Source organism: Marmota monax, unplaced genomic scaffold (assembly GCF_021218885.2).
Source record: "Marmota monax isolate L192 unplaced genomic scaffold, Marmota_monax_Labrador192_F-V1.1 WCK01_AAM20220418_F8-fsc00010, whole genome shotgun sequence".
NCBI lineage: Eukaryota > Metazoa > Chordata > Mammalia > Rodentia > Sciuridae > Marmota > Marmota monax.
The window spans coordinates 17,522,607-17,537,057 of record NW_026692321.1 but is presented as its reverse complement, the minus strand read 5'-3'; the positions used below and the strand labels follow the sequence as shown (position 1 = coordinate 17,537,057).

Below are 14,451 nucleotides of genomic sequence, written 5' to 3'. Positions count from 1 at the left end.
CACTGTTATTTTCTGCTTTCTAGACAATAGCCATCCTAATGGCTGTGGAATGGTATATCACCATGGTTTTGAGTTGTAGTTCCCTCATTAGTGATGTTGAGCATCTTCTCATGAGATTTTTGGTCATTTGCATATTTTCTTAGAGGAAATATCTAGTCAAGTCTTTGGCCCATTTTTGAATTGAGTTGTTTGTATTGGTGTGCTACAAGCATTCCTTAAAAATTCTGGGTATTGATCAGTCAACAAATATATTCAACATCTCTGGCAATTAAAGAAATTCAAATTAAAACCATACTGAGATTTCATCTCATTCCAGTCAGAATGGCAATTATTAAGAATATAAGTAACAACAAATGTTGGCGAGGATGTGGGGAAAAAGGTACACTCATATATTGCTAGTGAGACTGCAAATTGGTGCAACCACTCTGGAAAGAAGTATGGAGATTCTTCAGAAAACTTGGAGTGGAACCACCATTTGACCCAGTTATCCCACTTCTCAGCATATACCCAAAGGACTTAAAATCAGCATACTACAGTGACGTGGCCACACCAATATTTACAGTAGCTCACATCACAAAAGCTAAACTATGGAAACAATCAAGGTGCCCTTCAACAGATGAATGGATAAAGAAAACGAAAAAGAATGGAATCATGATATTTGCTAGTAAATGGATGGAACTGGAGACTATAATGCTAAGCAAAATAACCCAATCCCAAAGAATCATAGGCTGAATGTTCTCTTTGATATGTGGATGTAACACACAATAAAGGGGGGAGAGGGAAGAATAGAAATTCATTGGATTAGTCAAAGGGGAATGAAGGGAAGGGATGGGGAATGGGAATAAGAAAGATAGTAAAATGAATTGGATATAACTTTCCTATGCCCATATGTAAATACCACAAGAATGGGAAGTTATATGCCATGTATGTATATGTCAAAATACATTCTACTATCATATATAACTAAAAAGAACAAATAAAAAATTTTTTTAAAGATTTTGGGTATTAACCCCTTATTCAATATATTATCTACAAACATTTTCTCCAATTCTACAGTATGAGCTGCTTTTCACTTTGTTTATAGCATCCTTTGATACACAAAAGTTCTGAATTTTGACATTGCCCAATTGATAATAGTGTTTTCAAGAAGAGTCCATGTGGAACAGAAGAGAACGGAGGTGGAATAAACAGACCTGGTTCTTTTCTTAGCTATGCCAGAAATGAGCCAGGTGACCTTGGACAAAGTGTTTAACTTCTCTGAACCTGATTATCCTTGAGACTGGGGAGAGGAAATGGAGAAAGGAACAGCCACCAGGCAGCATTTTTCAGAAACTTGAATGCATACAAAGCAAGAATGGTACACAGGGCCCTTGGAAGGTGCATGACTCTTCCCACTCTGCCTCAGCATTCTTTGTTGTGGTGGTTGTTATAGATGGACACAATACCTTTATTTTATTTGCTTATTTTTAAAGTGGTGCTGAGGGTTGAACCCAGTGCCTCAAACATGTGAGGCAGGCGCTCTACAACTGAGCCACTACGACAGCCCTGCCCCAGCATTCTTGGCAGCATGGATCTTCCCACTGGACAGCACCCCAGAGCAGGCACTGAGCTAACAAAGAGATCCTTATCCTTTTCTTACCAATGAGAAAGTTGATGCACAGCCAGGTTCCGCAAAGAGTCTGAGCCACAGTGCCAGTGCTGGCATTCCCACCAAGATCTCCTGTGAACTGCTCTGGGTGCAGCACGGCCCTAGCTGCCTTAGCCAGGGGACAGATCTGTTCACAGAATGCAAGAGCTCCACCACCCTTGGAGACTGTCTAGTCCGGTTTTTCCAATATACAGATGGTGACGTTAACACTGAGGGAGGATGAGAATTTTGGCCAAATTCACACAGCAACGGAGCCTGAATCAGCCCTATTGGCTAATCCCCAATCCCAACACACGCACACTCCAGAAACATCCTTGATAAAACAGGACAGTGTTGGTGATGCCCAGCGCTGCCTACACCTTCCAGAACACTCAGTCCTGGGAGTACTGTCTCAGGGAGAAGAGGACATTTCTAGCAATCCTGGAGAGTAGCGACCGGATAGTCAAGTGTGTTCCTGTATTTACCAGCCACTGGGCTCAGCCCTGCTGGTGGGACCACACACTTTCGGAGTCCGATGACAAGAGAAGACTCTGCTGTGTCTCCCCTCTGCTACCTTATCCACACACCCCCAGCTCCACCTTCTGCACACACACTCTGACCTGGAGCCTGACGGTGTACAGGACCACGCTGTGCTTTATCAGGAACATTCTGGCCAGGCTCCCAGGCAACCAGAAACACATTTGCTGCCTTTAACTCAAAGGGCCTTTTCATATTTGTTTTGTAAAAGAATAATGCACAAGCAGGCGTGGTAGCACATGCCTGTAATCCCACCAGCAGGAGGATCACAAGTTCAAAGCCAGCTTCAGCAACTTAGCCAGGCTCTAAGCAAGTTGGCAAGACCCTGTCTCAAAATAAAAATTTTAAAAAGGGCTGGGGATGTGGCTCAGTGGTTAAGTGCCTTTGGCTTTGATGATGATGTTGATGATGATGATGACAATAATAATAATAATAATACACAAACAATATGACTAGAAGTCAAAATAAAGGCTTGTCCACAATTATACCACTAAATGACTTTCTTTTTTGAAAATATTGTGACAGTTAACTTGAACTCCACAAACCAAGGAGGAAATACATGACAATGTCCAGCTGCCTTAACCACCTCAGCAAGTAGACCAATGGCCATTTCTTACGACTAATACTTTAAAGTGAGAGGAAAAGCCAATGGTTATACTCTGGTCTGTTTTTTTTTTTTTTTTAAGACTTATGGTCAGTGTGGGAAGGCACAGTTAATTCAACATCTTACTGTTGCTGTCACTGTAGGATTCTCTCTGATCTTAGAAAATCTCCAACTTGGTCTGGGGATATAGTTCAGTCAGTAGAGTGCCTGCCTCACATGCACAAGGCCCTGGGTTCAATCCCCGGTAAAAACTCTAGCTTAATTGACATTAATTCCCTGGAAGCATGGGCTGCTATGCTATGCATACAGGGAGGTAAGAAGGATACTTGTAACTATTTAATTAATTAATTAATTTGTGGGGATTGAACCAAGGGGCACTTTACTACTGAACTACATCCCCCTCCTTTTTTTTTTTTTTAATTTTGAGGCAGGGTCTCAGTAAATTGCTGAGAGTTTCTCTAAGATGCACAGGCTGACCTTGAACTTACTATCCTCCTACCTCAGCTTCCATGTCCAGCTTACATGTGATTATTTTATAGTTTAATTCAAACCTTTGAGCTCTTACTACTACACTTCTGCAAGGTACTAGGAAAGAAAGGCTGATTAAGATAAGTGATTGCATCCTCAAGAGGGTCACAGACCTATTATGTAAATAAATAACTGACATCCAGGTATAGGGTACACCCCTGTAATTCCAAAAATGTGGGAGACTGAGGCAGGAGGATTGTATGTTCGAGGCCAGCCTGTGCAACTTTGTGAGATCCTCTCTCAAAGGAAAGTTAAGAAAGGATGGGGGCATCAATCAATAGTAGAGTACTAAGCTAGCATGCATGAGGTCCTCAGTAGTGCGCGCACGTACACGTACACACACACACACACAAAGAAATGACACTCAGCATGACAAATGACAAAAATAACTACAAAGTATAAAGCACATCGTAGGTATGAAGATGGCTTGGTGGTAGAGCTCTGGATTTTCCCAGCACCCCTCCTGTGTTTCTGTTCTAGAAGTTTCCCTCTGCACAGGCTAAGGCTGCAAGATGCATGGAGTGCATTACTTCATGCCAGTGACCAGTGACTCCTTTCTATGAGATATTCAGACAAGATCTCTGCAACTGTTCTTTTAACTTAGGAATGATTCTTCACACAATTTATAAATATTATTCCAAGTATGACCCACCACAAAGAAAATTGGGATCTAAAAAGAAGTCTTTCTGAATAGTTAAGATATGGGCAGGAGCTTGATCAAGCTAAGAATCTGACACCTGGTTCTTGGAAGTTTGAATTTATCTGGGCTCTTCTGTATGATAACAAGAAAGTTGTCTTTTGAATCCAGGAATCCTAATTCTCAGATTTATAGAAAGACTATTCTCAGACAAGAGGACACACTTTGGAATCCTGAGCTGAAAAGTCCTAAGTGCCTGATGAGCGCTTCCTGTAACTAAAGTCCTAGACACAGCTAATGAGGTAGACTCTATTAAAATATTTAGTCTGGAATTCTCTTATAGTGAAATTTGCTGTTTGCTGTCAGGTATAAAAGCAGTGTTTTAATCTCACATGAAGTTCTGTGCTTGCTTAGGAAGCAATGGAGTCAGTGGATTTGAACTAGCTATAGGACCTTGTTGAGTTAATTGGACTTCTGAATTTCAGCATCCTTGGGTCAACCACAGAAAAATGACATCCACCCCCAGAGGGTTGTTCTGAATTGAGATAATGAATACATTGACATGAAAGAAACAGTGCTAAACTTTGGTGATGCACATGAATTTAGGATTGTATAAAGATTTAAATATTTACAGAAAGATGTCACCTGTCCTTTCTGTGGTCTGAGTTTTTTTGTTTTTTTTTTTCCTTTCTGGTGCAGAGATGAGAGGAACACAGTCACGGACCACTGACCTGCAGTGGGTGGGTGTTCTCTAGGAGACAAAGAAACAGTCAGGGTTATTGCCCTGCAGGGCCCCAATCTGTGGGCAGACATCGCTGAAGCAGACTCACCAGCAATGTGGGAGCTGTTTTTTCATTCCTCCTATCAGACCTCTGTGTAGGGATTTTAATAAACCAGCCTAACTTCGACACACTCATCCTCGTATGCAGGGATTGTCAGTTTCTAGAAAGGGTATAGCAGCGTCCCAGAAGGATCCGTGAGAATTGCTTGGATGGTGATAATGTACCCTTTTATGGGCAAAGAGATCTGTAATGGAGGATATATTGTATATAGGCATTACTTTATTTGATCCCCTGACTACACCCTCAAACTAATGATCCCCATTTTCCAAGAGAGGGAATGGGCTGAAAGGAAGATGAATTGCCTGTGGTCCTATGGCTCAATAGTGGACATATGAGACTTGGGCCATTCTCTCTCTCTTTTTTTTTATTTTTAATATTTATTTTTTAGTTTTCGGCAGACACAACATCTTTGTTGGTATGTGGTGCTGAGGATCGAACCCCGGCCGCACGCATGCCAGGTGAGCGCGCTACCGCTTGAGCCACATCCCCAGCCCCCATTCTCTCTCTTAATTCTAGTCAGGCCCATACACTGTACAGCTTTGCCTTTAAAGTATGAGATCCACTCAGGATTGGGTCTGCACAGTCCCAGCCCCACATCCCAGAGGTAGCACTTGTTGCATCCAGACTGCCTGGACCTGAAGACCTGAGGTCATGGGAAAGTTGTCCCCCACCCTGCCCCCAGTACCCAGATTGAATCCAGGGGCACTTTACCACTGAGTTACATTCCAGTCTTTTTTTTTTTTTTTTCTTTTGAGACAGCATATCACTAAATAGTTGAGACTGGCCTTGAACTTGCAATCCTCCTACTTCAGCCTTTGGAGTAGCTGGGGTTACAGGGTGTATGCCACCACACCACACTTGACTAAGGAAATTTTATTTCACAGCCAAACTATCGGAAAACAGAAGCTCCTCCTATTACAGAAGGTCCCCTGATGTCTGCTTATCTCCAGGCAGAGCCTTGACCGGGGAACACCTCTTTAACACTCTTCCAACTTACCAAACCTGTGTGATTTTACTGAATGTGCCTTTGTATCATTTAATTCTTTGCCAATATAGGCATGTGTGCAACCCCAGTCTTGGTGGGTCAGCCCGGCTCTGCTTTGTCGATCTACCTGCTGCCTCCTGTCTCTGAAGTGCATGCCCAGGCATCCTCCTGTCTCACACCACCACTGGATTTTGCATTCTGCCACCCACCCTCATCAACCTACTCTACTGGCTCTTCTTAACTTACCCATTCTCCTTTAGACCCCCAAGACTCTTCCTAGAGCCCTTTCTGTCTTTGACAAAGCAAAACAATAAAGTTGATGGGAAAGGTGCCAAGAGCCAGGGGCTCCATCTGGAAGTGAGAGCTCCCAGTTTTACTGTGGACTGGTCTGGGACCAGGGAAAAGGCATGTCCCTCTCAGCAGCTCAATTTAATGCACCCAAGTCTGTCGGGGGGGGGGGGGGGGGGGGCAGGGGCAGTACAGTGAGCTCAGGAAAGACCTGAATTCTCTGGAAGTTTTAGCAAGTTCTAGGCACAGTGCCATAGAGGGGCCTTATCGTATGACTGGGTATGGCTGTGGCAAGTTCTGTTTCTCAGTTTTCTCATTTCTAAAATGGAAATGATAATCCTTATTTCATAGAGCTTGGAGAAAATGAAATCAACACAAAATGTGCTCAATCTTGTCTGACTACTGGATGGGTAACACTCTTCCAACTTATCAAGCCTGTGTGATTTTACTGAATGTGGCTTTGTATCACTTAATTCTTTGCACATTTACAACTTGTTTGTCCACTTAAAGTATAAGCTTCTGTACTGGAAAGAACTTTTACACACATTTATATCCCCTCTGATGCCCTGTGTCATATCATACATAGCTGCTACTCCACAAATACTCCATGGTTATGTTTGCTTCCCTTCAACACAATATAAAACAAATGACAGGCAAACAGTGTCTTCAATAAATAAAGCACTCACACCCATATGACAATTCACTGAAATGGTTAAGAAAACAGCAAATATTAAACTTCACTAGTGATGAAAATACAAGTAAAAATGATATAAACTCTTCTATCAAGTTAACAAAGATTGGTGGTGGTGGGGGGGATTTTCAGTACTTAATGCTTCTGAGAGTACAGGGAGACAGGTACTCCCGTAACTGCTGGTGGGAGTGTAACTGATACAAATTGAAAACAAGTTGATAATATATAACAAGTCTTTAAAATATTTTTATACCTACAGACCTTGACCAACCTACTTGGAGAGCTATAGGCCAGGGAAAAATTCCAAAGTTCAGAGAAAGCTTGGGGAACCATCTGCTTCTCCACTCATTGTACGATTACATAGCTATTAAAAATGGCAGTGAGCTGGCTTTCCATGGCATAGTAGGGTGAGTACAGGTCACAGTGATGTTCTGCTTATTTAAAAAAAAAAAAAATTCTAGGGGTTGGGGCTGTAGCTCAATGGTGGAGTGCTTGCCTCACACACATGAGGCATTGGGTACGATCCTCAGCACCATATTAAAATAAATAAAATAAAGAGATTGTGTTCATCTACAACTAAAAATTTTTTTAAAAAATTAGTTATAGAAGGATAGCATGCTTTATTTTATTTGTTTATTTGTATGTGGTGCTGAGGATTGAATCCAGTGCCTCACATATGCGAGGCAAGCGCTCTACCACTGAGCTACAGCCATCCCTGTACTGCTTATTTTTTTAAAAACTAGATTTTGAATGTTTTCACAATAAGCAAATGATGAATATTTGAGGAAACAGACATACTTACCCTGATTTGAACATTATACTATGTATACATGTGTTGAAATGTCACATGGTACCCCATAATATGTACAATTGTGTGTGTATGTGTGTTCCCCAAAGATCCATGAGGCAGGTGGGCATGGTGGAGCACGCCTGTAATCCCCGCGGCTCAGGAAGCTGAGACAGGAGGATTGAAAGTTCAAACCCAGCCTCAGCAATGGTAAGATACTAACAACTCAGTGAGACCCTGTCTCTAAATAAAATACAAAAATGGGCTGGGGATGTGGCTCAGTGGCTGAGTGCCCCTGAGCTCAATCCCTGGTACCACACACACCCCCAATAAAGATCCATGAGATAAAGGTTTAGCTCTCAGTTTGGTGCTATTGGAAAGTTGGTGAACCTTTAAGAACCTGGTTAGGGGCTGGGGACATAGCTCAGCTGGTACAGTGCTTTCCTCGCATGCACAAGGCCTTGGGTTCAATCCCCAGCACCACAATAAAAAAAAAGAACCTGGCTGGTTGAGGGTCACAGCCCCCTATGCCATTGGGGGTGTGTGTCTTTGAGGGGAACAATGGGAGGGGGCATAATGGCCCCTTCCTGTCTCCTTTTTTGCTGCCTGGTTGCTATGATCTGGGCAGTTCCTCCTCCTCTAGGTTCCGTCACTGTGTGCTGCCTTACCCAGGGCCCAGAAGCAATAGGACTAACTGACCATGGATGGAATCCCCCACACCTTTCCTATTTTAAGTTGATTTCTCTCCAATATTTGTTACAGCAACAGAAAGCTGACTAACACAGGATCAAACTCAGGGCCTCCCATGTGCCAAGCACATGCTCTACCACTGGGCTGTCATTCTAGCTCCATATAAATATGTGTTTTAAATGGCAGCCAGTGAGTTTTTGTTAACCTGGGGTAGGGGTGGGGTGGAAGCTTATATCCTAATGCTATGTGGAAAAAAATATAATTTGAAATTGTGCAAAACAAAAAATTCCAACCATATAAACAAACGCATAGAAGGAAAGATATCAAAACAAGATTTGTTTTTAACTTGCTGTATTTTAGTGGGTTCCAGAAGGATTGGCTTGTTAGCCAGAAAAAAATGGTCATTTTTAAAAAAAATTAGGTTTTCCTTTCTTTAATGCAAAGAACAGAATCACAAACACTGTCTTAAGCTCTGGGACATAAGTTTTGGTTTGTTCATTTGATTTTCAACTCTTTAAAAATTAATAAGCAGAGAAGAAAGAGAGAGAGAGAGAGGAAAGTGGGGGCGCTCTGTTATTCTAACTATCTCTGTGGTGAGGTGGGCTTTATTAGCTTTTTAGAGCCAGGGGAAAAGGTCAGGTCCAAGGTCATCCAAGGGGTTGAACCAGGGTCGGGACCCAGGCCAGTGGGTTCTCCCCTTCAGCATCATGCCTGCCAATCAGGGGTAACAAACAGGTTTGGGAAAGAAAGAGAAAGAAAAAGGCAAATGGAGGTAAACAGCAAAATCATAGTGGTAATTGATTTCATAATAGAAAAGACTTTTTGTTTGTTTGTTTTGTTTTCTGGGGTCTGGGGATTGAACCCAGGACTGAGCTATATCCCCAACCCTAATGAGCAGAATTTGGGGGATGATTTTTTTTTTTTTTAAACAATCCTCTCTTTTCCAGATTTCTGTAAGGTGATACTAACTTCTTATTTTTATTTATATGCAAGAAGAAAACAGCAACTGCCTGAATCACTGAACTGTGAGCATCAAGAGGGAAAACAGACTCTACCTACTGGGTTCCCTCTGAAAGGAATAAAGGAATGGGGATCCTGGAGACAGCACTTGGAGATGTGGGTGAATTACAGTAACTTTTGGTGGCATCAGTTGGGAAACCCTCTCCAGTTGCTCCTTGTGACTGGCTGCCTTCAGTCTGGAGACAGCATTTCTCAGAGAGCTGTTCACCTCAAAGGATAAGTGGGGTACTCCCAGGCAGGAGAGCCAGGGGTCAGGCCCAGGTGAGTGGGGGGAAAGTCCTAGTTATGTAATGCCAACAAAAAGAAAAACAAAGAGACTAATAGAGAATGTGTCCATGATCTTCCCAACCCAGTACAAAGTGCTCTGAGTTTTCCAAGTCTCTTGTCAATCTATGTTCATAGTTATACACAAGACTGTGGGAAGTCACTTGTGTCCATTTGGAGAGCAATTTTCAGAAAGTGATCGGGGTTTAGGCATGAGTGAGTGGTAAGGGGAATTTCCCAAGAGGACTTGAAAGGGACAAGCTCTTACATAACTTGTCTTGCAAGTACAGAACCTTTTAGAAGGCACAGTGACATCACTACCCAGCTGTGAGGCTCCCAACAGACCTGGGAGGTAGATGGGCATTTCACCATTTTATACAGAGATAAAATTTTGAGACATGACTCCATTTGCCTAAGGTCATACAACTAGGAACTGGCACTTGGATTGAGAGGGCCTGACCCTGGGTCTAGGATTCCTTTTGTCCCAAATAGCTCTGTGCCCTCTAGCAAAGACAAGGGGCACTTCATCTCTCATAAGCAGAAGAGACGAAGGACCCAGGAAGACTGAGTTGTGGAGGGAAGAGGAAAGGTGAGGAGGAGAGAGAGAGGAAATGAAGACCTGTGTAAAGCTGGCAAGATGGGAAGACAGAATTAGAGAATAGGAATTTATAATGGATCAAGTCCCCAAGGTGGGTGCTTAAGAGTCACCTTTACCTAAAGCTTTTAGGCAACTTGCTTCATACAGGTCCTCACAGCCCATGAACCCCTGGTGGCATTCCCCTAAGGAGCCTTCATCTGATTAGGGTCAGAAGGAGATGAATCCAGGGGTCCCTAGTTTTCACTTTATTTTAGTCCCTCTAACTGTGTTACCTTGGACAACTCACTTGGAAAATGAGGGAAAACAAGACCAATCATAGGAAGTCTAGGATGCTCTGTGTCCTCCCAACCTCTCTGCTCCTATTTTTTTTTTTTAATCACCCAATTGACTTCTCAGGAAAGAAAGATTACAGGTATCACGTGGACTCTCATTTCTCAAAGTCAGAAATACACTAAATCCAGGCAGATGAGCCTGCCCCTTGGAGAGAGGGCTCCCTTTCACACCTCCCTAGACTAGGCTTTGCACACAGCCAAAGAGCAACACTGTAACCATCTCCTACCAGCCCTAATGTGACTTTGCTGCAGGCAACTGCCCAAGGATTCCTTCATCACAATCTTTCTATGAATCATTCAGAGTAAGTCCCCACTCTGCATCAGGGGAAATAGAAACATGTTATTAAAGAGAAATGAAAATCTGTGGTGCATCTGAAAATAGCATCCAGATATGTTGACTTCCCAGTTCACCCTTCTGTTCTATGCAGCTCTTCCTTGACTTGCTGCATCCAAAAGAGGCAGAATAGGACTGCCAACTCTCAGACATCCTGGATAAGTTACCAAATTATCTACAGATGCAGTGGGGTGGTCCGAAGGATCAGGGTTCCCAGTTCTGAACCATTCTGATGGACCAGACCTAACTATTTCCCTACTGCAGGTGCCCCTGCAGTCACATGCTTTGGTCAAATGATCTGCAGCTTCAGGCTGCTCCCTCTGCAGAGAAGAATAGGGGGAAAACAGAGTTTTAAAAAATAAAATAATGAAAAAGTACAACCCTCTCCTGGAACCTCACAACCTCCCAACTTATAAAATACTAGTGCTAGGTCATCTTCCCCAGCACAGCCTCTGAGGTCAGCTCCCCCCTTCCCCTACTCTGTCCACCTGGGAGAAATAATGCTGGCCAAGGGGACCTGCTAGGGTCTGGACCTGGATCAGAAATGCAGATGGATTACAAACTAGACAGAGAAAGAGACTGATTCAAAAAGTTGAGTCTTTGTCTTCTAAATAGGGAGGCCCACCAATTGCTGAGTCTTCAGCAGACGCTCAGCTTCCTCTGCCTCTAACAAACTTTGTGACTCATGGTCTGTTCAGAGAGAGAGAGAGAGAGAGAGAGAGAGAGAGAGAGAGGGGCAGCTGAGCAGCCTTCATGATGATAGGTTAAATTGGGAACGTGCTCTTCTGGAACACTCACCCCTCAGGTGCAGACTGAGCCCCTACCCTGCAGTGGGAGTGGGAGGTGATCACAGCTCCAATTCTTTTGCTGGCTTTAGAATAACCACCAGATACCTGGGTTTTGATGAACTATATCTGTGGGGATCAACCAACACACACACACACACACACACACACACACACACACCCGCTCTTGGAGGCTTTGTAATGCAGCCCAATCCTAGACTGGTCCTGATCTTCAATGCTCCACTCACCAGAGCTGCAATGTGGGACCCAAAGCACTCTCTTTCTTCACCTACACTGCCTGCAAAACCAGAAGAATTCCTGGCAAATTATCAAGCAGAGCAATGCACAGCGAGGGTCTGCGGAACTGTTGCACATCAGTGGAGGCGATAACTGTGGAAGGGGATGAGAGGTCAGGGCTGAGCTGCTCCCTCTCATCAGCTTCTACTCCCTTCATCCTTACGGAGGGCCAATCTGGAAGTTAGGGAGACTGGATCCCAGAGGCAGGCAAAGGCCAAGTCCATCCAGGGCCGAGAGATGAGGCTCCCAGCTCTGGCTCACTCCCGGGCCGCTGAGCTTCGGGCGCCGCCTTCCACATCCTCCAAGCGGGCAGAAAGCCAGCAGCAAGGATCTCCTTCCATTCTGGACCAAATTCCCGCATAAAACTCCCAAGCACAAACCGCTTTTGTTAATTCTGCAAATGCTGTCACACGACCACCTCCACCAACCCACCCTGTCTGCGCGGCTCCAGAAGAGACTCGCTTTCCCCAGATCCCCACCGCTAGAGACCACCGGCTTCCCCTGCCCCCGATGGATCACCTCCCACCGCCCCGGCGCCTGCACACGCCGGGCCCAAAGGACTTCCCAGGACCCCAGAGTCTCCTGACCCAAAGCATCTTTGTCCTCTCCGCACAGACACCCGCGCACAGAACAGCCGATGCAGCCCAGCCAGGCACCGAGTCGGCGTTGTCGCCTTAGGTCTGGGCCACGCAGGGGACAAAGGTTCGCGTCCTGGAAGTTTGCGGAGTCGACCCCCGCGGCCCCGAGCCCAGGCGCGGAGCCCTCCTTACCGTACATCTCCGCGGGGCGCGCGCCTCCCCGGAGGCCGGCGTCGCCGCGTCGCTTGCAGCCAGCCCCTGGTGGCGCCTGCCTTTCATTCACAGCCCGTGCGGGGGCTGGCGGCGGCCGGCCGAGGCCCGGGCGGGGCGGGATCGGGCGCGGGGGCCGGCGGCGGGCGGGACGGAGCCGGGCGCCACCAGCCCATTCAGTACCGAGGCTGGCCGCAGCCGCCTCCCGCTCGGGTCTCTGGGCGAGGCGGAGCACAGGGGGCGGAGGCTGTGCCACTTGCCACGCCCCCCTCCGGGCTCAGCCACTGGCCAGCCGCCCCGCCCCGCCCCGCCCCACCCCGCCTCGCTCCTGCGAGAAACCCGAAGCCCGAGGTGCGCCTCTTCCCCGGCGGTCGCTCGCGGCCCTGGGTGGCGTTTCACCAGGCCGCAGCGCTGAGTGGGGCGTCACCCGCTCCAGCTCCCAGCGTCTGTCTGCCTACTGCTGATTCCCAAGGCCCGGAGGGCAGCCGGGCGCTAGCAGATGTAGGTGTACCCCGCCCCCAGCTTTGTCCCGGCTGCGTAGACTGAGCCAGGGACGGCGAAGTGGCGACTTGGGAAATGACCATCCGCCCTGCTTTGGCTCCAGTAGCTAAACCCATCCTCTAAGGAAACCCTCAACGGTGGCCCTGCGGGACACACTCTGACTGCTGTTTACTGCCAAAGAGCGTCCTTCCTGCGCCAGGTACGCAGGAAACGCGTCCCACTCCAATCCCCAAGTGCTGCAGAAGTCTGCTCGCTTTTCCTCACCCAGATTTATACGTGTAATTTGCAAGCTTTGTCTGCAGGATCCTGTGACCCAGGGCCCACTTGAATCTCATCTCTCTACCTGATTTGACCCTGTGAGAAACAGACAGAGGCAGAAATCTCAGGCTAGTGCCTCGCATCTTGGAGAGCTCTCCTAGTCTAGGTCGAACTTTCCATTTTACATATTTTTTCTTTCTTTATTTATTTTTATTTTTATTTTTTTACTGGGTACTAGGGATTGAACCCAGGGTTGCTTAACCACCGAACCATATCCCCAATATTCCCAGCCGTTTTTATTTTATTTTTATTTTGAAGCAGGTCCTTGCAAATTTCTGAGGTTGGCATCGAACTTGTGATCCTCCTGCCTCAGCCTCCCAAGTCGCTGGAATTATAGGCGTGCACCATGTTTCCCTGACCTTTCCATATCTGTTTCTTACTTTCTCCTCTTGCCCCATGGTTGAGGTTTTATGTTATTTTCCCCCTATTAATAGAAATATCCTACTAGTAGAAGTTAGAAAGGGAAGGACCTTAAAGATATTTTACTTAACCTTGAGAGATTAATTTGCATTCTGATTCCCAGATGCACCTGACTGTGTCAGTAGTCAGTTATTTACTCTCTCTAAATCTTAGTTTCCTGCAGGACTACGGGAAAATTTGATTGAACCCTACATGAAAGTACACAGTGGGCCCTCACGTATTTATTTTCTTTTATTCCTTCCTGTGCCAAGGCAGGGACAGAATCAGAGATCCTCCATGTTGCCAATCCTTGAAACAGTGCTCTCTCCCTTGTTTCCCAAACCCAAGTTTCCTATTTCTCTCTGACCTCATCCTCCAGTGCCTCCCCATACACATTCCTTTCCTGTTTTCAAGTTTTACTCCCTTTTCCTTACCTTTCTGTCTCTTAGCAGCATACAAACCCCAGAGAACCCCTAGAAGTCCCAGGAGGGTTCCTGGAGCTCACAGTTAGCCTAGATCCTCCAGTGACTCACAGAGAAGCCCTGTCTCTGCTCTCCAGCTCTAGGACCAAGCTAGGTGGCTTTGAGGTCTGCTGAGAG

General features: G+C 45.7%; 1 protein-coding gene across 4 annotated transcripts in view; it reads right to left on the bottom strand.

Annotated features, from left to right (window-relative positions):
- Window positions 1–12,755, bottom strand: part of Efr3b (EFR3 homolog B) — a 77,457-nt gene extending 64,702 nt beyond the window's left edge. For 3 of the 4 annotated variants that reach the window (XM_046441388.2, XM_046441389.2, XM_046441390.2), the window contains exon 1: window positions 12,617–12,755. In XM_046441388.2, coding sequence (XP_046297344.1) covers window positions 12,617–12,623 — 7 coding nt within the window. In that variant the 5' untranslated portion in view covers window positions 12,624–12,755. Of the gene's footprint in view, window positions 1–12,433; window positions 12,572–12,616 lie in introns of those variants that run through there. The other variant, XM_058578398.1, reaches the window with a different exon arrangement.
- Between the last annotated feature and the right edge of the window lie 1,696 nt (window positions 12,756–14,451).